We start from the raw sequence: 17,980 nt of genomic DNA on the forward strand, positions 1-17,980 counted from the left end.
TGTCTCTCCAGGAGGGATAATAAAGTAGTATTGATTGATTGACTGATACTCGGGTCACCAGGGTTAGTGCTAAGTCTGCTATAGTGACATTATAGCGTTTTTTTCTCCTCTCTTTTTACTTAAGGCTAGAAGGCAATAACCCAAGGCATCGCCATCAACAGTCCAATCCTTCAATGAAGTTATTTCATGCACAGTTGATTTTATGTAAATTGATTGACACCTAGGAAGGGGGGGGTAGTGTCTGCCTTTCACCAAGTCATAACTCTTACCGTCTCGAAGGTGGGAAGAAGAAAAGAGAGAGGGACAAAGGAGTTAAGGATTAACTGGGAGAGGAACAATAGTAAGAAGAAATAAAAGGAGAGAAGAAGACAGCAGAAGAGAGGAAAAACGTGGTGTATTGTTCACATTCACTTTACTTTGACTCTTCCCTTCTTCAGACAGATAAAAAGGTGGCTCCAATCATGCTATTTACACGATAAATAAATTCCAAATCCAGGGGTGTTTGTAATTGCAAATGGGGGGCTCACAGGGACCCTCTGCCTCCGTGAGCTTTAGGAACTGCGCACGCCAACATCTACCTTCCTCTGGAAACCCTAGCACAGTCAATTATGGTAATGAATTGTCAATAAATATAAAAATTTAATATGGTCCTGCTTACTTTGAGTGGCAGCTAAGGACTTGCCTCCCAGACAAATGTGCTGCGGCTGCAGATACGGAGTGCACCTGAAAAAATGTGCATGAATGTGTGTGTGTTTGTACAATGGGTCGCACCCAAGAAAGATGGGTTTATGGGCTATCTATCTATCTATCTATCTATCTATCTATCTATCTATCTATCTTTTGTTTGTTTTGCTGTATAAAATACAGAGAGAAGTCAAATCTGGCAGGTCCAGTCAGTTTGAGGTGAACTCCCATGCTCTCTCCATATGTCCACAGCATGTTGTCATAAAAAAAAAAGAGAAGCTGTTAAACTGCGTGAACCACCGTGCTGCCTGCATCTGCTTTTTTTTTTTTTTTTTTTTTTTTTTTACACAACCACCAGTGTGGATCTGTCTGACAGACAGACCAAAGCGGCTGACTCCGTGTTGAGAGGTGTAGAGATGTATTCAGGGTACAGCCATGTATTGTATAGTTGTCAATCAATTTTGCAATTTGGGGTTTTAGATATATTTTCATTGGTTGAAATAACCCTTGAATGGGCAGAGATATGCCACCCAAGAAATAACAGATATCAACAGTACATAGTCATTTATTTAGCTGGCTAACCTGGCTACCCTACACATTGATAACAACCTATGGCTATCTTGATGAAACATCCATGATTTAATAAAATTTCTCTACAGAGTACCTTTAATCCACAAATCTTTCTATGTTTCTGTGTGGTTGTAAATCTTGTTAAATCCCTCTCTGCCTTCTTCTTACTTTCCAGGTGGACTATGCAGTGATTGCATCACAGGCCGGAGCCACCCTCAACAACCTGTTGAGCCACGCCCAGGAGCTCGTGGCCAAGCTACGCTCCCTGCAGCTGGACCAACGGGAGTTCGTCTGCCTCAAGTTCCTGGTCCTATTCAGCCTAGGTAAGTCTCTGAAAACCGTAAAGCTGAAAGATTAGAGAAAGAGGTAGAGTGATAGAGGAAATAGAGGTTTGTGGTCCTATAATGGCGTCTTTAGAACCATAGAAACTTTTCTAGGAGCCTTTTGAGGAACACAAATTAATTACAAAGTAACAAAGTAGGAGCACAGGATGAGGATCACGGTGATGTAATGTGATAGAAGCAGGAAGGATGGGAGAGAAAGGAAATGGAAGGATAGATAGGAGGAGGGGCAAAACAGGTTCCTGGTACTGGTAAAAGATCTATAAGGGGAAGAGGGAGTTGGTGGAAAGGAGGAAAGGGAGGAAGGAAAAGGAGAGGAGGTGGGAGGGGAGGAAGGAAGGGACCAGTGGTCTGGAAGGGACAAAAGAGAAAGTGAGGGAGGAAGGAAGGAAAGAGGGGAGGTCCTCAAGATTTTACACACAACTATGCAGCTTCATGCAACAGTAAATAAAAGCTTAATAAGATTAGGTTCTTGTTTTGAGACATTTCCTCACTATTTCCGACTAAAATCACTGGCAGACCTGATCCTTGAGTTGGGAATGTAAAATTAATATGAACAATTTGCATCTTTGGAACTGAGCAGTTACTCTCTAGTGGTGTATAATGTGTGCAGCAGTGGTAGAATAAGCATAATTAGCTGAATCAACAATATTAGATGTAATTTGCCTAGCCATTTTACATAACTTTGAGACAGAAACAAGCCAAGAGGTGAGCTGGTTGGGTGAAAATAATCTGAAAATAAGAGTAGAAAAAGAAAGGTAGGGAATTGGAGAGGATAGAGGTCAACTGAGAAGGGAAGAAGAGAGCAAGGAAAGCATGAGGCGGAGGAGATACGAGGATGATGAAGTGGAAGAGAGTTGAAGGCATGTACTGTGAAGTATTTGGGATGGACAGGTGAAAGGGAGGTGAGGCTGGGAAGAGAGAGAGGGAGCACGGGATTTGGGAAGGGAGGGAAGTGGAGGGATAAGTAGCCAAATGAGTTAAGGGACGAAGAGAAGGGGGTACATTGATGTGTGTGTGTGTGCATGTGTGTGTGTGTTCATATCCCAAAGCTGCTCTCTACGCTCTAAGCCGAGGTCAGACATTGCCAGGAGACTGTCATCTCTGTCTCTTTCCTAACAAGTCTGCAACAAATGGCCTCTAAGGAATACACACACACACACACACACACACACACACATACGCGCTCGGCCAAATCTACTTTAACATCCTACACTCCAGAAGCTGATGATGTTAAGGTAGCTTCGCTCAACCTGGCCCCCGCTATGGCACTGAGAGCAACAGTGGCATGATGAATATTTACCTCATCCTCACCTACCCCTCCTTCCATCCATCTGTAATTCACAAGGGTCACGCTTTCACTTGTTTATCTCCTCTAAACAAAGAAAGAGGGAGTAATGAACTGCCAGGAAAAAGCGCACACACGCGCTTACAGTACACACAAACACACTGAGGTGATCAGGCAGGATTAATGTTTGTGTTAGTTGTGTTTGTGGTACAGCAAAGAAAGAGGGAGGGATGGGGATTGCAGCGGGGGCTTTGGAGTGTGTGTGTGTGTGTGTGTGTGTGTGTGGCGGGGGTTGATGCTGGGGCTCAGGGTCTAAATAATTTGGCAGAAACATCATCCATAATGAAAGGCTCACCTGAGGGATGTGTATCGCCCCCGGCAGTGCCTGTTCTCCGGCGTGCCCAGGACTCCCGCAAAAGAAGCCCGACACAGACACCGTAGAGCTGGCTGAGGGGATCGGGGTTGCAGGAGGAGGAGGAGGAGGTGGTGGGGTCGGGGGATGATGGGAGGGGAGGGCTTGTGTAATGTAAAGCCAGGAGAAATCGAACTGATCTGATTAATATCACACGCAGCTGAACAGAGATGTGCGTGCGACTGGCTGTTCGAAGGCAGATGAGATACATGGATTTACCTGAAGGAGGGCGCATAATGCGCACGGAAATTAAAGAGCGCCTGTGCATCTGTGCACATGTTCACGCAGCAGCTTCAATTAATAAAGACTGACAATTAATAAAGACTGAAATGAAATGAGGCATGGAAGTAGCTCCGCACTGACTGCTGGACTCGACTTCATTTTATTAGCTTTATTTCATCTCACTGCTCACTCATCTGGGGCTAATATAAATCAGATGTATTCATTATGGCACAGGTTTGATGGTGGGAACTACTGTTTGCACTACTTTACCGCGATATCCTTACTTACTTTGATACTGGAAAGCAAAGGTGTAGAGGTCAGACTGTTTGGTGCACATGTAGCAGGAGACTGGATTTTACATCCCCTCCTACACCGTGCGTATTGTTGCATTGCTTATACTATGACTTTCCTAATAGCTTTGCTAGTACCACTACTATAAGTACTGCTCTCCTAGTTATGGAGGAACTTTAGTGATTTAGTCTGGATTTCTCCCTGTTTTTCCGTTTCCTACATTCAATGTGTGTCTTGATTTCTCTCTCTCTCTCTCTCTCTCTGTCTCTGTGGATGAACAATCAGTCACCTCGTCCCTGCCAGAAGAGCTCTTAGTTCAGCCAGCTGTCGATAAAGACAGAGATATAGATGTCACTCCAGCTAAGAGGAGACACTTGTCCTGATCCGCTCGTGTGTTTGTTCTCAGGGTTAGACGACCTTCTTTTTTAAACTTTTATATATTTTCTCTCTGTCTCTTCCTACTGCTTTCTTTCTCTGTCGCCTGTCATTCTTTGGTATTAGGCGAAGGCTTTTCACCCTCCATCAAGAAGGACATTAACACTCTAAGAGCATTGATCTCTTGAGTGTTTGTAAGACTTCCGAGTGATGATCGTGTGTGTTGGCCGTTGTGCAAGAGACACACAAATCGGCAAAGGGAAAGAGTGAGTGCCGCCTGGGTCAGAGTTCAGTAAAAGATTACTACCGGTACTAGTTGTTGTAGGGTGTCAAAACACTGTTAATGGGCCTTTGATTTCCTTTAAAAGGCTTAAAGGCCTAATAGAAAGACTGACAGGTTGTTTTATATATGACCAGGTGACACAGAAGCCCAGAGGTGAGAAATGGGTCACAAGTTCAAATTCAGGCTAAGGAAAGTGGAAAAAAAAGGCCATCCACATCCACGTAGATATCTTAGTCCCACATATATGACCAGCAGAAATCAGAGTTTGTACCAGGCAGCTCCCAGATATAAAGATATGGAGGGAAGACATATTTTAAGAAGCAAGCAAGCAAAAAGGAGTGTGTGCCCTAAATTAAAAAGAGTAAGTTTGATCATACTGTTCTGCTTGAAACCTGCTTAAAAAAATACAAGCTATGTAAGTGAGTATACCTGATGCCTGCCACCACACAGATAGTTTCCATACCGGCAAAGCAGACCCAGTGACAGAGGTCAGAGAGTGTTCAGCCAGCAACTAGTTAACCCAGCTCTACAGGTCAGACCCCATCAGGTGTAATTGGGTCAGACAGGGGCTGCCAGTCCTTGTCAGCAGAGAGGAGAACCAGAGTAGCTGTTAGACCAACGCAGGGTGGTAAATGCTCCCAGCGGAGAGAGCAGATTTGTGGACACAGCCCTAAATAATGTTCCCATATTGAAGCTTTTAGAAGGAACAAAGCCAGTGAAAAGCTGATAAAATGTGCCAAGTTTAGGCTTGTGCTTTATTCCTTTATAGTAAAGGTTCATTTAAATAAGTTCACACACAGTTCTATCAGCTGGATATAAATCTAACCTCCAAGTGTTCCCCTTTATGATGATTTAAGTGTAAACAAACATAGGTCCAATAACTGTATTATACATTAATTTTATGGACTATAGTACCGTGGGATTCCATGTTTAGTCTGCAACCCCAAAACTCTGCAAATGCACTCATCCATGTTTACTTGAACTGTATCATTTAAGCATCAAGTAAGGCTGCAACTAATGATTATTTTCATGATTCATTAATCTGCTGATTATTTATTTATTATGTCGATTTTCAAAAGTCCAAGTTGACGGATTGCTCCAAAAACCTAAAGGTATTTAGTTTAATATCATAGAAGACAAAGAAAACCTGCAAGCATTCACATTTCAAAAAGATTTGGGTCAATATATTCATCAATTAATAGAATAGTTTCAGCTCCAGTCCAGAGTCCAAAACAAGACATCATTTTCTTGTACGCTTTAAACACAAGGACAGAAAATTATCTACATTTTTTCTGTAAGCATAGTTGGAAAATTGTTGGTCAGGTTAAATTTATACGCTATTTAAAAGTCAACCAACACACTTAAAGCATAAAACATAATATAAAGCCAATTAATACAATGAAATAAATATTCAAAACTTGATTAAATGATGTGTAATGTTGGCTGTATTTTATTCCAGGTCACTGATCAGAAATCAGTAATGCTGTCCATTCATAAGAAACCAAGACAGCCAGTGATTCAAGAGCTGCCTCAGCACCACATTAGCTGTCTGTCAAGTGATTAGTCAGGCTGTGAGGCTGGAGTTTAGAGACACCCACCTATCCATCCCTCCTGCCCTCCATCCCTCACCATCCATCCAGCCCCTCTGCATTGTCTCTTCTCTCATTGCTCTGCCCTCCCTCTCTTTCTTTCTCACATCCATCTCTGTATGACTCGATCTATCACAACTCCATCCTCACATATGCCTCCATCGCTCCTCATTTGTCTTCACCCATATCTGAACTGCCATTTATCTCTTTACCTCCCTCCCTCAACTTTTCCTCCACCCCTTTCTTTCCTTAAAATGTCTTAACTATGGTCATTTAAACATTTCAACAGAAAACCTTCTGTAAGAAGGGACAGAGGTTTGCAATAAATGAAGCTACTCGTATATATCTTAAAGACATCAGTTTCAATATTTTTTACATCAATATTTAGATAAGTTGAACTGTACTGTCACAAAAACATTTCAGAAATGATTCGATTTCTTCATTGCTCTAACCCACCTCTACGTTTACCTTTCTCTTCATACACCTCATCAACTCCCACACCACCTAGACTCCTATGGTAGGATGTCTTTCATTAGCATGTTTAGCACGCCACACACACCAAAGGCAGACCTTTTGTTTTGTGCACCGCGAGGTCAGACACCAATCTGCTGACAACAACACAAACACAGCAAACGTGATCAACCTTGATGAAAAAAGAAAAGCATTCTCTCTCTCTCTCTCTCTCTGTCTCTAATTCTCTATCATATTCATCCCTCTACACAATGAGAAAAAAAAAACATAATTCCCAGACAGGTACGTCCTAATTAAGCAACAGCCGAGGCTGCTCAGAATCAATGCCCTGATCCCCGGCCAGCAAGGGAGCTGGCTAATTCATGTAGTGCACCACCCTCCCTCTCCCCCCCCATAAAGCTTGGCAAATATTCATTTCCTGAAATGAACCGAATCATTTAGAATTCAGTCGGGGATTGATCAACATCAAGAGGCAGTGACGGTTCAATATTTATACCCATTGAGACCGATGTAGGGGCCAAACAATGGAGCACATAACCGGAACAACACTTTACAACTTAATTAAACAAAACCTAAGAGGCACTTTTTGTGCTGCTTGCTGTGTGGGACCCAAGCTTTTTTACTGGGCTGTAAGTCAACAGAATGGAGTCATCATCTGTACCTTTGATCTGATCAATACGTGTATAAAGATACAGTTGGTGTGTGTATGGGTTGTTAGGCTCTGGCCTATGGGAAGCCTTGACTCAACATGAAATGTGACCGTCATTTCCTCTCAAAAGGGACCAGGCGATATCAAGATCAGCCATAAAAACATATATTTCCCTGAATTTATGCAGTGTTGAGCGAGAGCCAAAATGACAAATAGTGCAAATATCTTAGAGAAACTCCTAACTCAAAGAAACAGCAGCAGTTATAAGAGTAAACAAAAAGACCTCCAGCCACATATGAAATGTTTTAGCTCATATGCAATTTTAATTTCATTTTAAGAAATACTGTGATGTCCGTAAAAGGTCGCATAAGCCATGCTTCTCAGTGTGTGTGTTTCCTGCAAATGCAGCCCCTTTGACTAATGTTGGTGTGTCCCACAAATTACAGACTCAGTGACTGGATTGGTGCAATGACAGCAGTAGCAGAAAATACAGTAGTGGTGATTGCAGTGCAGCTAAGACAATAAATGTGTGTATAAGGTTCATAAAGTTCAATCAATGCACAGAGCGACCGCATCTAGTGCTTTTTCATCACTCTGCTTTAGAAACTGGGTGAAGTGCTCGGCAAACACGTGCTGATTGAAAAATATTGGACTCTCATCTGTCAAACAAATCTTTTTACCCCCATCAGTTTCCGTCAGGCATCATGGTGACCTAGGAAACAACAACAACAAAAAAATCCACTCCAAACTTTGTCCCCGACAGAAGGGCCAAACCCAGCTAATCATGTTTGAGTGTCCTGACTTTTCTTTCATTTTCTTTCATATTATCAGGAGTAGGCGGGAGTGTGCCCTAAAGCAGCGATGAACTTCTGCCTATTTTCTGTCAATTTTAGCCTAAGAAATCTAACATGGCGTGCAGTTGCCTCCTGACACCGGCCGCCACTTTGTAGGAAATTCTATGTAATGAGGCTGCCTAAAAGGCTTTCAGACTTTATCAAGCAATAAAAGCTCCAGGTTTCCAGCCCGCCACTATTACCTGGCAATACTGCAGGCTGTTGTCATTAAGCAGCTCTGAGTTGCGGTGGTGGCGGGGATATTGAGGATCGCTACCTCTCACCCTTGACCTGACTCCCCATTTAGCCTCAGCCTTATATCTCGCCAGAGATACGTTACAGTTTCCTGATGGATTTCGACATTTCCCAGATAATCTCGAAAGTATGTCTCCAATTTACAGCTCAGGCTTGCCCCTCTTTTCTTCTCTTTTTTGGTCTTATCACACTCTTACAAGGATTTATGTGGTGATTATGTTGACACTGTTCTTTATCTACTTTTCAAACAAGGCCAGTTATCAGAGTAAAGCAACATAATATGGGGAGGGGGTTGTTTAAATGGGGGATTTGTAAATTGACTCACCCCAGTAATACACACTTCAGTGATAAATAAGTGATAAGACAAAAAGCCACATCATTGTTGTTCTCCACAGGAGATCTACAAGATAGAAAGCAAAGTCTATTGCTGAGTCCAGGTAACATATCTGACTGAGGGAAACACAACTAAAGAGATTTATGGGGATTAAATACACCTGTAAACCATTGCAAAGTAAGAATTGACAGCAGACCCAATGTCTCACATAAAATACACTTAATCTCCAGGTCTCCACAAACTTGAGAACCAAAGTCGTGCTAGGTATACTATTCAATTGTCTAAATTTGGATATTTGTATGATAGCCCAGTGGAATAAAGAGGTATATTTGCTTTTTTTATATACTTTGTTCAAACTTATCAAGATGGAACCAATAAACCTAGTTTTCAAATGTAGTAAAAGAATATAAACTTTATTCTAACTCAAACAAAAAGGTGAGTAAAAATACTTTTTTTGCTAAAAGATGCACAGTGCACAAGTCATATAAACCCACTTCATCACAACAGAGAATTCCTGCAGCATTGTGGGTCAACAGAGCGGCAATACAGTAGCAAATTCTCTCACCATCTCCCAGTAGTGTTCGAAGAGTAGCAATCTCTTTGTGAATTTCAGCATTATCCACACCCAGTAAAAGTCAAAACACGTGCAGCCCAGCCCTGCACTTCTACCTGAGAATGGTGACATCTGCGCGGTGGCGGTAGGATTTAATACACACTTTAACTCACTGCCCCGCCAAAGCAATACAGGACATATCCCCTAAACTTCTGCTCCCCTCCATCAATACACTCTCTAACTACCGTAGCAGTGAGTACAACCAGACAAATGCTCCTGTAGAAGTTTTTTTTTCACTGAAGAAAAAACCTTTTCCTCCCTTCCACCTCCTCCTCTGCTCCTCTCCTACACTCCCATGTGGGGTGATTTAAGACGGGCAAGCTATGGAGAAACTGTTGCCCTCCATCCCTTCCCTCCTCCCTCCCCTCTCCTTTGGCCTTATTACAGGCTGTCAGTTTATTATAAAACATTAGGAAAGCAGAGGGACACTTGCAGTTACTGTCCTATCGATCGGCAGGGATAGATTCTGTGATTTAAAGTCAGCCTCTGCTTGCGCCCTCCACATTCTTGGTCTCCTATTAAGGCACCAGCGCTTTGCTTTGGCTATTGATGTCTCAACATTAACAGTTACAAGCTGCTACAGAAAATCAATGCTCAACTTTTATTACCGACTGCATAACGCAGAGGACCTCCCACCAGCTGGTACTTAGCAGTCAAAAGGAGGTGCGGATGGTCCACCCGGCACATCAGGTGTTTTCTAAGTGATATCCGCAGTAATATGAATCATGTGTACATCATATAGGTGCTTTCTGGGGCCAGTTGATAGCTTAGACTGCATAGGAAGTTATAGCTTGCCAAATAAATTAGCATATGCTTGCAAATATCAGTTTCTGTACCTGGACAGAAACTTTAAAGTGTTCATGTAAAGCCAGCAGGGAAGTTTTGATCTAAAATTCACACACTGGTTAATGTGCACATCTCCACCTTTCTTGGATCTCTTTCAACACCTCCAGATCTCCTGCACACACACACACAAAAAAACACATACAGTGCACCCCCTAAATGTCATCAAGCTAAAATACGATCGATCCCTTCAACCACAACCACCGACCAGCCATCCATCCATCACCAGCATCAACCTGGATGTGTGTGTGTTGTAACCCAGGTAGCGTGGATCTAGAGCGGCTCAGGCCTCTCAAACATTTATGAGGGGGCTACTGAGCAGCGGTATGGCAGCCCTTCTGGGACAAATAGCCCCCGGTCCTGTACTCTCAGTCCCGATCAATGGAACTGAAGTTCATTACACACACTTTTCAGCCGAATGGCGGCAACTGATTTTTTTCTTTTTCCCGTCCTCCCCCAAACGTCCAGTGCTGGGGCTGCTGGGGCTGCATTACACTTGCTTGTTTACGTGACTGCGTGTGCAGGGGTAGACGTGGAAGGGGGGTCAGGGAGGGTGTACCGGCGTGCATTTGTGTGTGGAGTATGTGTTTGTCTGTGTCTGAACGGGGGCTGCTCCCAGTGGCCAGAGCTTGAGGTTATCATTATGTACAGGTTGGTCCGCTGCAATGCTAATGCTGATGCATTCTCAGTGGCCGCAGTGCAGGTCCCAGTGCTGTGCTAGCTGGGTTGCTACTCCTCTCCAATTAAAGGCTGAGGGGTGTCTGTTTGGGGTAGGGAGGACAGGCCTGGGCTATCCAGGGCCCTGTGGAGAACAGGCTCACATTAGTGGAGGAGAACAGACTCAGAGAACAAATTGTGCATACATTGGAGTGCTGCAGAAAATCCCACTCTTGATTTGAATGATTTGTTGACTGGAGATCATCTATTCCCTGGCTGTGATTTCATGGGGCTTAATAATTTCTTTAGTGGATCTCTTTTTATTCTACATCACGCAACCTTACTGCTTTCCCACTGGCCCACAAGGCTTCAAACTATCTGTATAACCTACTATTAGGTTTAGTCAAGGAAGACAGTAGCTATTTTACACTTTCTACGATTATTTTCTTGAGTCAGAAAACACAATCTCAAGAGTAAGCTGAGAAAGACAAACTGTCAACGAATCTGAGACGATTACAACAATCCAAAGAGCATCAGTGTCCTGCAGCTTTACATGAGAGCAGGGAAAAAGAACAACTGCCACAACCATGCAGCGTATTTATAAGACCGCCTGCCTCAACCTTACCTATACATTACATAGAAACAGCAGCAAAGTGTTACACAACCCTCCCAAAGGAGCTCTCTCACGCGGTGATCACTCTTGTTCTTGCTCTCGTGCACTTTAGGAAGCCTTCACTGACACACAAACACATACATGCATGCGCATTCAGTATCAATCTCGAGCCAAAGTCGAGTCACAGGTCAAACGCTCAGTAATACAAATGCACAGCGGAATCGGATTGACCTCCAGCTTTTAACATGCCTTTCTTGTCAATCATTCGTATAGTTGTAAACGCGAATGGCAGCCGTCACTCCTATAATCAATGTCTCAGTAGTAGTTACAGTATTAGTGCCGCGACTGTGATTTTTTGCTGCAAAGACAAATCTTTATGACAAAGACGTTTATGGCCACCATAGCTCGTGATGTGTCATTAGTGTTACTCATTGGACAATCATTACTACACATGCATGGTCAAAGACAAAGGCGTGGAGTGAACTCAGAGGTGTAATGGTTGAGCAACATGAAAGGAATGATACACTAAGCTGTTTAGAAATACCTAATGCCCATTTAGGATACTACTGTAATAGAAATTACTCATGCATAATTAAAAATGTTCTTGTTATTAGACTTTAACTTTTATTTGTCGCTGATTTCCAACCGTCTTTGCCCTTGTGTGTGAGTAAAAATAATCCTGTACATTCACCTACCCCCATGATATTGCAAATGGAGCTCGCTGGCATTACAGTACTGCCTGGCATGTGGATTGTCAGCCATTGTGTTCCTGTGTGAACGTGTACAGCGCAGAGGTATGTGTTTAAATTATGGTGGTGGTAAGCTACATGGTAGTCAGGTGGCTGCTATAAGATTATACACCCTATTCCCTTTGCTCTTTGAGCTTCTGTGTGTGTGTGTGTGTGCGTCTTTTGACAATGTGGTTACAAGATACTTCTGCAGAGAACAGCGGAGCTTTAAGGTGATGTGCGTGTGCAGGCTGTGGCGTGTGTGTGTTTGTGTGTACGTAACCAGAGACAGCGATTAAGCGTTTTAAAGCACAGATGATCCAACAGGTGCTGGCTCACTGTCTCTTGTTCTCCCACCCTTTTCTTGCTCTCTCTATGTTGAGCTCCCACCCACTCTGTGACCCCCCCTAAACCATCACAGCTCCTTTCTTGTCTCTTCGTTCGTGTCCTGAAGGATATTTTAAGCAACAAAGCCCTGTAAGTCCACTGTCTTACACACGAAGGCACACATGGTGTGCACAGCTATTCCTTGTATTGCTTTGGAGAAAAAAAAAGAAAAGAAGCAGAAGTGTAGTGCAATGGAAACCTTTAGACCTGCTGGCAAATGTTAGAAACGAGGCTCAGGGAGCCAACAAATGTTGAAACACAAGAGGGCATTAATCAATCAACCTTCTCTTCACAACCACAAACCTACAGTACACAAATATATCATTGGAAAATGATGTGCAATGTAAAGGAATATTACTGAGCGTTGCCAGACATTTGTCATGCCAGGCTCTTGGACTGTGCAAGCTGCCTAAAGTTGCACTTTAGTGCCACCTGGCACTGATATCCACAGCTACTGTTGGCATTACGTTGTATGCCTGTAAATTCTTACAGCGCTCAGTGATGAGAAATATTTTGTCTGACACATGGACAGCAGACTCACAACCTTAATATAAAACCTTACAACAAAAATCTGATAAAAGAATCCAAACCGGTAGTCAGTTCCCAGAAATCCCCTAATTATGTCTTAGTTCTCTTATAGAGAACTAAAAATGATAAAAAGAGAGCAGCCACCTTAAAAATGAGCTGATAATTTGACACATCCATGATCTTTACTTCACTTGTCATGTTCTGTTGTTTTACTATTACATTTAGAAAGTGCTCCAAATATGTAACAGGACACAAACGCATACTGACCCAGGCCCTAAAAGTTTTACAATAAAATTGGTAAAAACTTTCAAACCGCAGTGGGTGTAGAGCACAAACAGACACCCAGAACCACAGACAAACACACTCCACAATATCATTTGTTTTATTAAGTAAGAGTCTTTGTGGCCTAGCCTCAAAATTACTCATTTCCTCTAATTTCCTTGTATTGTGCATTTGAAAGTCCTAACATTTGGCACTGTAGAAAACATCCACTAAAGCCCAAGTTCTCTAAATCAAGTCCAGCTTTTGAGAAGTAGTGTGCAAACATGTCATCTTACATCAACCCCGAGGGGGAGGAGAGAACGGCCACTACCATCTAGTCATTTCGAATAAATTAAACTCTGAATTTGCACTTGAGTTGACTCCAGTTGTCACATAACAGGGGAGAAAAATCACACAGAGAACAAAGAAGTTAAAAGACTGTGTAGAAAACGTGCGGCACGCTCTTCTCTTGAGTCCGCACTCTACCTGCTGGCTTCCATCATCAAATGAGAATGAAGCAAAGGAGGAGGGAGAGAGTGGGGTAGATGTGAAACGAGAGAGTGTGGAAGAGAGGAAAGAGTGAAAGAGAGAGAGGGAGGGGGGAAAATGACGCTATGGATTAACTGTCCTTCATGCTGAAAATATACATCCCCAGGCGCTTGGCACTGAATTATTAATTCAAATTTGTCAGAGAAAGAATGAGAGAAATCTATTGACGGGGAGACGGGCCCTTTAATGGTCTCATTAAAGGGGAGGCTTCCCACACCAGGCACCTTCTGTACTGCTGCAGGAGTTTTTCGGGGCAGTGGAGGGTTGGAGGGGGGTACTTGACCCCCCAATGATTTTCTGTCACTTTATCATAAACAAGAAAGGTTGACATGCCCCTCCACTCTCCACGCCCTCCTTCCACCACCGAACAAACCCTGTGTGTAATTAGCCAACGGGTGCAAAAGTGCACTGAATGCAAAAGAGGTTCACACGCATGCATTGATACAGACAGCAAAGACACACACACACACACATTATATGCCCCTGCTTCTACTGTTGCTGACAGGTACAAATAAAATGAGAGGTAAAGTCTAGAAGAGCCTCACCTCACAGGTAGAAGCATATTGATTTCTAATTCATTATATATTTTTATTTTCCATTTCACTGCTCCATAGATCATTTCCTCAGATTACACCGAACACGGTGACTTCTCCTCTGGATCGTTGTCTATTAGATTAGAGCCTGTCAGTCAAGCGTTAGCGTCATTAGCTGCATACAGCTACATGACTGGGAGCTGTTTCAGTAGGGTAGGGTAGGGGGGGGTCTGTACTGTCTGTACAATCCAGACGGCATTAGGAAGGTGAGAGAGCAGGGACCTGTGGGTCCATCGTGCCGTCCGAGGTCGGCTCATTGAAAGACATTTGGTTCCGCCTCCAGGGGGACTAAAAAAAGGGGGCAATAAGAAGTGGAGAGGGGAGGACAAGAGGGACCACAGAGGGCTAAGCACTAGGTTCATTGCTGATTCAAGTCTCTCAGTATCCCTCTGGCAAATGGATTTTCATAATGCTGAGACAATGTGATTTTTTTTTTTCTCCCCTGCAATATGATTTCTATCCTGGCAAGTCTGCAGCTTGTCAGGAAAGAACAACAACGGTAAATGAGGCCAAATGACAAAAAAAATATTTTAAGCCACAACACAAAACTAAAAAAAAAAAAAAAATACATACCAATGAAACAAGTAAAAGTTTTGGGGAGTGAGTGTACTTTTGTCCCATGTTTTGCCTCACAAACTGTTGGCGGCTCACTGGGTTATCTCTAAAAAACAAGATCTGCAGCCTAAGTTAATATCCAACTAATAGTCTGAAAGCAAAACATATTCAGACATTTGGAACCGACAGAAAAACAACAAACCCTGATGTGTGAGAAGAGGAACCAGAAATTATAAGGCTATTCTGCCTGATACTTATCGTTATCATTAGTATTCATTTTACAGCTCATTTATCTGATGATTGATTCATTTATAATGTCAAAGAACAAAAAATAATAAATCCCATCCAAAAAGTGTTGTTACCAGTGAGTTCTTCCTTGCTGTGTCCATCTGTACTCAAAGTCCATAATAATACAACCACAGACAGGCGCAACAAATACAGGATGTAAATTTGTTTTCCCTTTCACCTCAGGATAAATCCCCAGCACCTTCCAGCCAGCATAGGCAATAAGAGAAGCTTGTCTCCTTCCCGCTCGGAGCGCCTTTTCTCTTGTTTATTTTATCGGACCTAAGGCACTTTTCCCCTCCTCTCAATATCTCTCGACCTCTCCATCGCCACGCTGAGCCCGCCAACCCATCCTTGGGCGACAGAACTCAACCAGCCACTACCTGTTTAGCTTAACAACAATAGCAATGTTGTCAGAGGAGGTTTAGATTTGACTTAATATATCCCCAACTGGACCATGCCTGCTTAATTCTCTTTCATAGCCGCCTGGAGTTTGCCCCCCACCCCCCCAAGGTGGCTAAAGGGAGGGTTTGATGAGTCGACGGGTAAATTGAGCCTTCATACTTTATTCTGACACACTGACAAAAACCCGTCCCCATTGGTGGCCTGTTTCCAGAGCAAGGAACTGTGAGACAGTTGTTATTATGCATTGTTAGCGCAGGGTATATTTGGCCTCTGGACATTGGGCTCGATGTTAGCTTGAGGGCATGTAGCAACAGCATGTTACTGTATACCGATGAAATAAAGGGTCACTTTTCAAGATGAAGGGTCACTGTTCAAAGCTTAATGAGGCCTTTAAATTAGTAAAAAGTTAATGAGGTCCTTTCACTCTATTAAATACAGAAGAAAATAAGATTTGGCTTCTTTGGCTAAAACTGTCCACCAGTCCAACTGTCCATTGTTGCTATAATAAACATAAAGTTATTAATCAATAAACAAGAATAAGAGAGGCAATAACCAGTATGCAAACTTTGAGCTATTATTTTTAACACCAGTTACAAATGAAAAAAATTCTTGTCACATCAAAACAAGAATCAGAAAAACCACTCGATGTGGATGAGGCATTTCAACGTTAACCCTAACCTAACCCCATTTCATAGCCTAAGGGCACCACTATGCTCCAAACAAAAAGCTTGTTGGGTAGGCGAACAGCATCTGAAACCTCTAACCCTCACATCTTTCCAACGTCAGAATAATCGCACCGTGTTCATCAATTTATATAACTTAACAGTCCGACAAGAACACCCACTTCACTTTTTGGAGATTGGCTAGGAGGCCAGAGGTGATAAAGTAAGCACTCTCACTCTCACTTTTTTTATAGTAATTAGCACAGCAGCACAAATACCGTCACTGTGCTCCATTATGCCTAAATGAATATTGAGTCTCAGTCCTTTCTATAACGGACGTTCTTTTGACAGTGTGTCATATGTACAACTGTAGTCTTTTTTTGAGTATATCTCCACCTTAACCCCCGAATGGTCTTGCGTTTGCAATATCTTGCAGTGCTTGTCTATAGTTCAAGCTATCATTAGTACAGATCGCGATTCAGCTGATAAAACTGACAAGACATAAACTCTAGTGAGCTTACACATGCTCCTCTTGTATCCTGTCATAGGATAGTTATGGTGCTAGTTATCCTGTTAGCCTTTGGTGTCTCAAGTCTGAAAGACACCCCATTAAATGTTAAGGAGGATACATCTCCAGTTCTACCTCTCCTGCTTTTTTTTTTCTTTTTTTTTTTTCACTCGCCTCTAACGTGGAGGCGTCATATCGGAGAAAAGGAATTCCCCAAATGGGACACAGGGGGGAAACAAGGAAGCGGAGAGCTCCAGGGAGCAGGGAAACTTGTTTGCTGGCAAGCACAGATAGATGAGGACTGAAATACTCTAATGGGGAAGCAGAGCCTCCTGTAGAGGAAACAAACACACACACACACACACACACACACACACACAATCCATGTGAAATGCTGTCAGTGGAGTATTGATGGGGTACTGTGGTGATGTGTGTATGTAGCAGTAGTGTTTTTGTTTGTGTACTTCATGACTTTATGGTGGTGTGAGGATAAAATGAGGGGTAAAGGAGGTTGCTTTTCTCCAATACAAAAGCCCATCTTACGTATCAGGCGCAGTGCACCGCAACTCAGATAACAGCCTACTTAAGCGATACCGGTAACCAAGCGGCCATTGCCCCTTGCCCGTGAACCTTATTTGCTTTGATTGCCCTTGCTGCCCTGTTTTTTAACACCACACTCCTACACAAACACACACTCCACATTCTCGCAACGAACACATAGCCTTACATGTTGCTTATTGTAGGGAGTGCTCACTTGGTCCCTTCAACCTACCCAGAGTTAAAGGTTACTGGGTTCTCTCCTTCAACGCCCCTGCCTCTGATTGGAGCCAGGCACTGAGGCAGATTAATAATGAAAAAAGTAGCAGTGGACATTGTTGACTTGATAACAATCCAATACGGTGCAATAAAGATGAACTGGCCAGGACATTTGGGTTCAACCACTCGCTTTTTTTGAAGCACCGCTGGCATAGTAAAAGGTGCTTCAGCTTTCATAGGCTCATATAAACACCTGTGAAAATCCCTATTGGAAGAGCCATGCGCTTAATTCCCACCTATACAGGAAGTGACCAGTTTGTCTTCCACTCACGTTTAATTGGCCAAGTTTACTGACAGCACTTGACTCAATAACCATTTATGACCCGAAAGTTTTATGTGTTGTTTTTGGACCTGGCAGGAAACATGTTATGGAGTTTTGG

General features: G+C 42.9%; 1 protein-coding gene across 1 annotated transcript in view; it reads left to right on the plus strand.

Moving 5' to 3' along the window:
* nr5a2 (nuclear receptor subfamily 5, group A, member 2) overlaps positions 1-17,980 on the plus strand; it is a 66,072-nt gene that overhangs the window by 41,580 nt on the left and 6,512 nt on the right. The window contains exon 6 of the mRNA XM_010742275.3: positions 1,430-1,577. Within this exon, the coding sequence (XP_010740577.1) occupies positions 1,430-1,577 (148 nt within the window). The remainder of the gene's footprint in view (positions 1-1,429; positions 1,578-17,980) is intronic.

The sequence above is a fragment of the Larimichthys crocea genome, chromosome XVII (genome assembly GCF_000972845.2).
Source record: "Larimichthys crocea isolate SSNF chromosome XVII, L_crocea_2.0, whole genome shotgun sequence".
NCBI classification, from domain to species: domain Eukaryota; kingdom Metazoa; phylum Chordata; class Actinopteri; family Sciaenidae; genus Larimichthys; species Larimichthys crocea.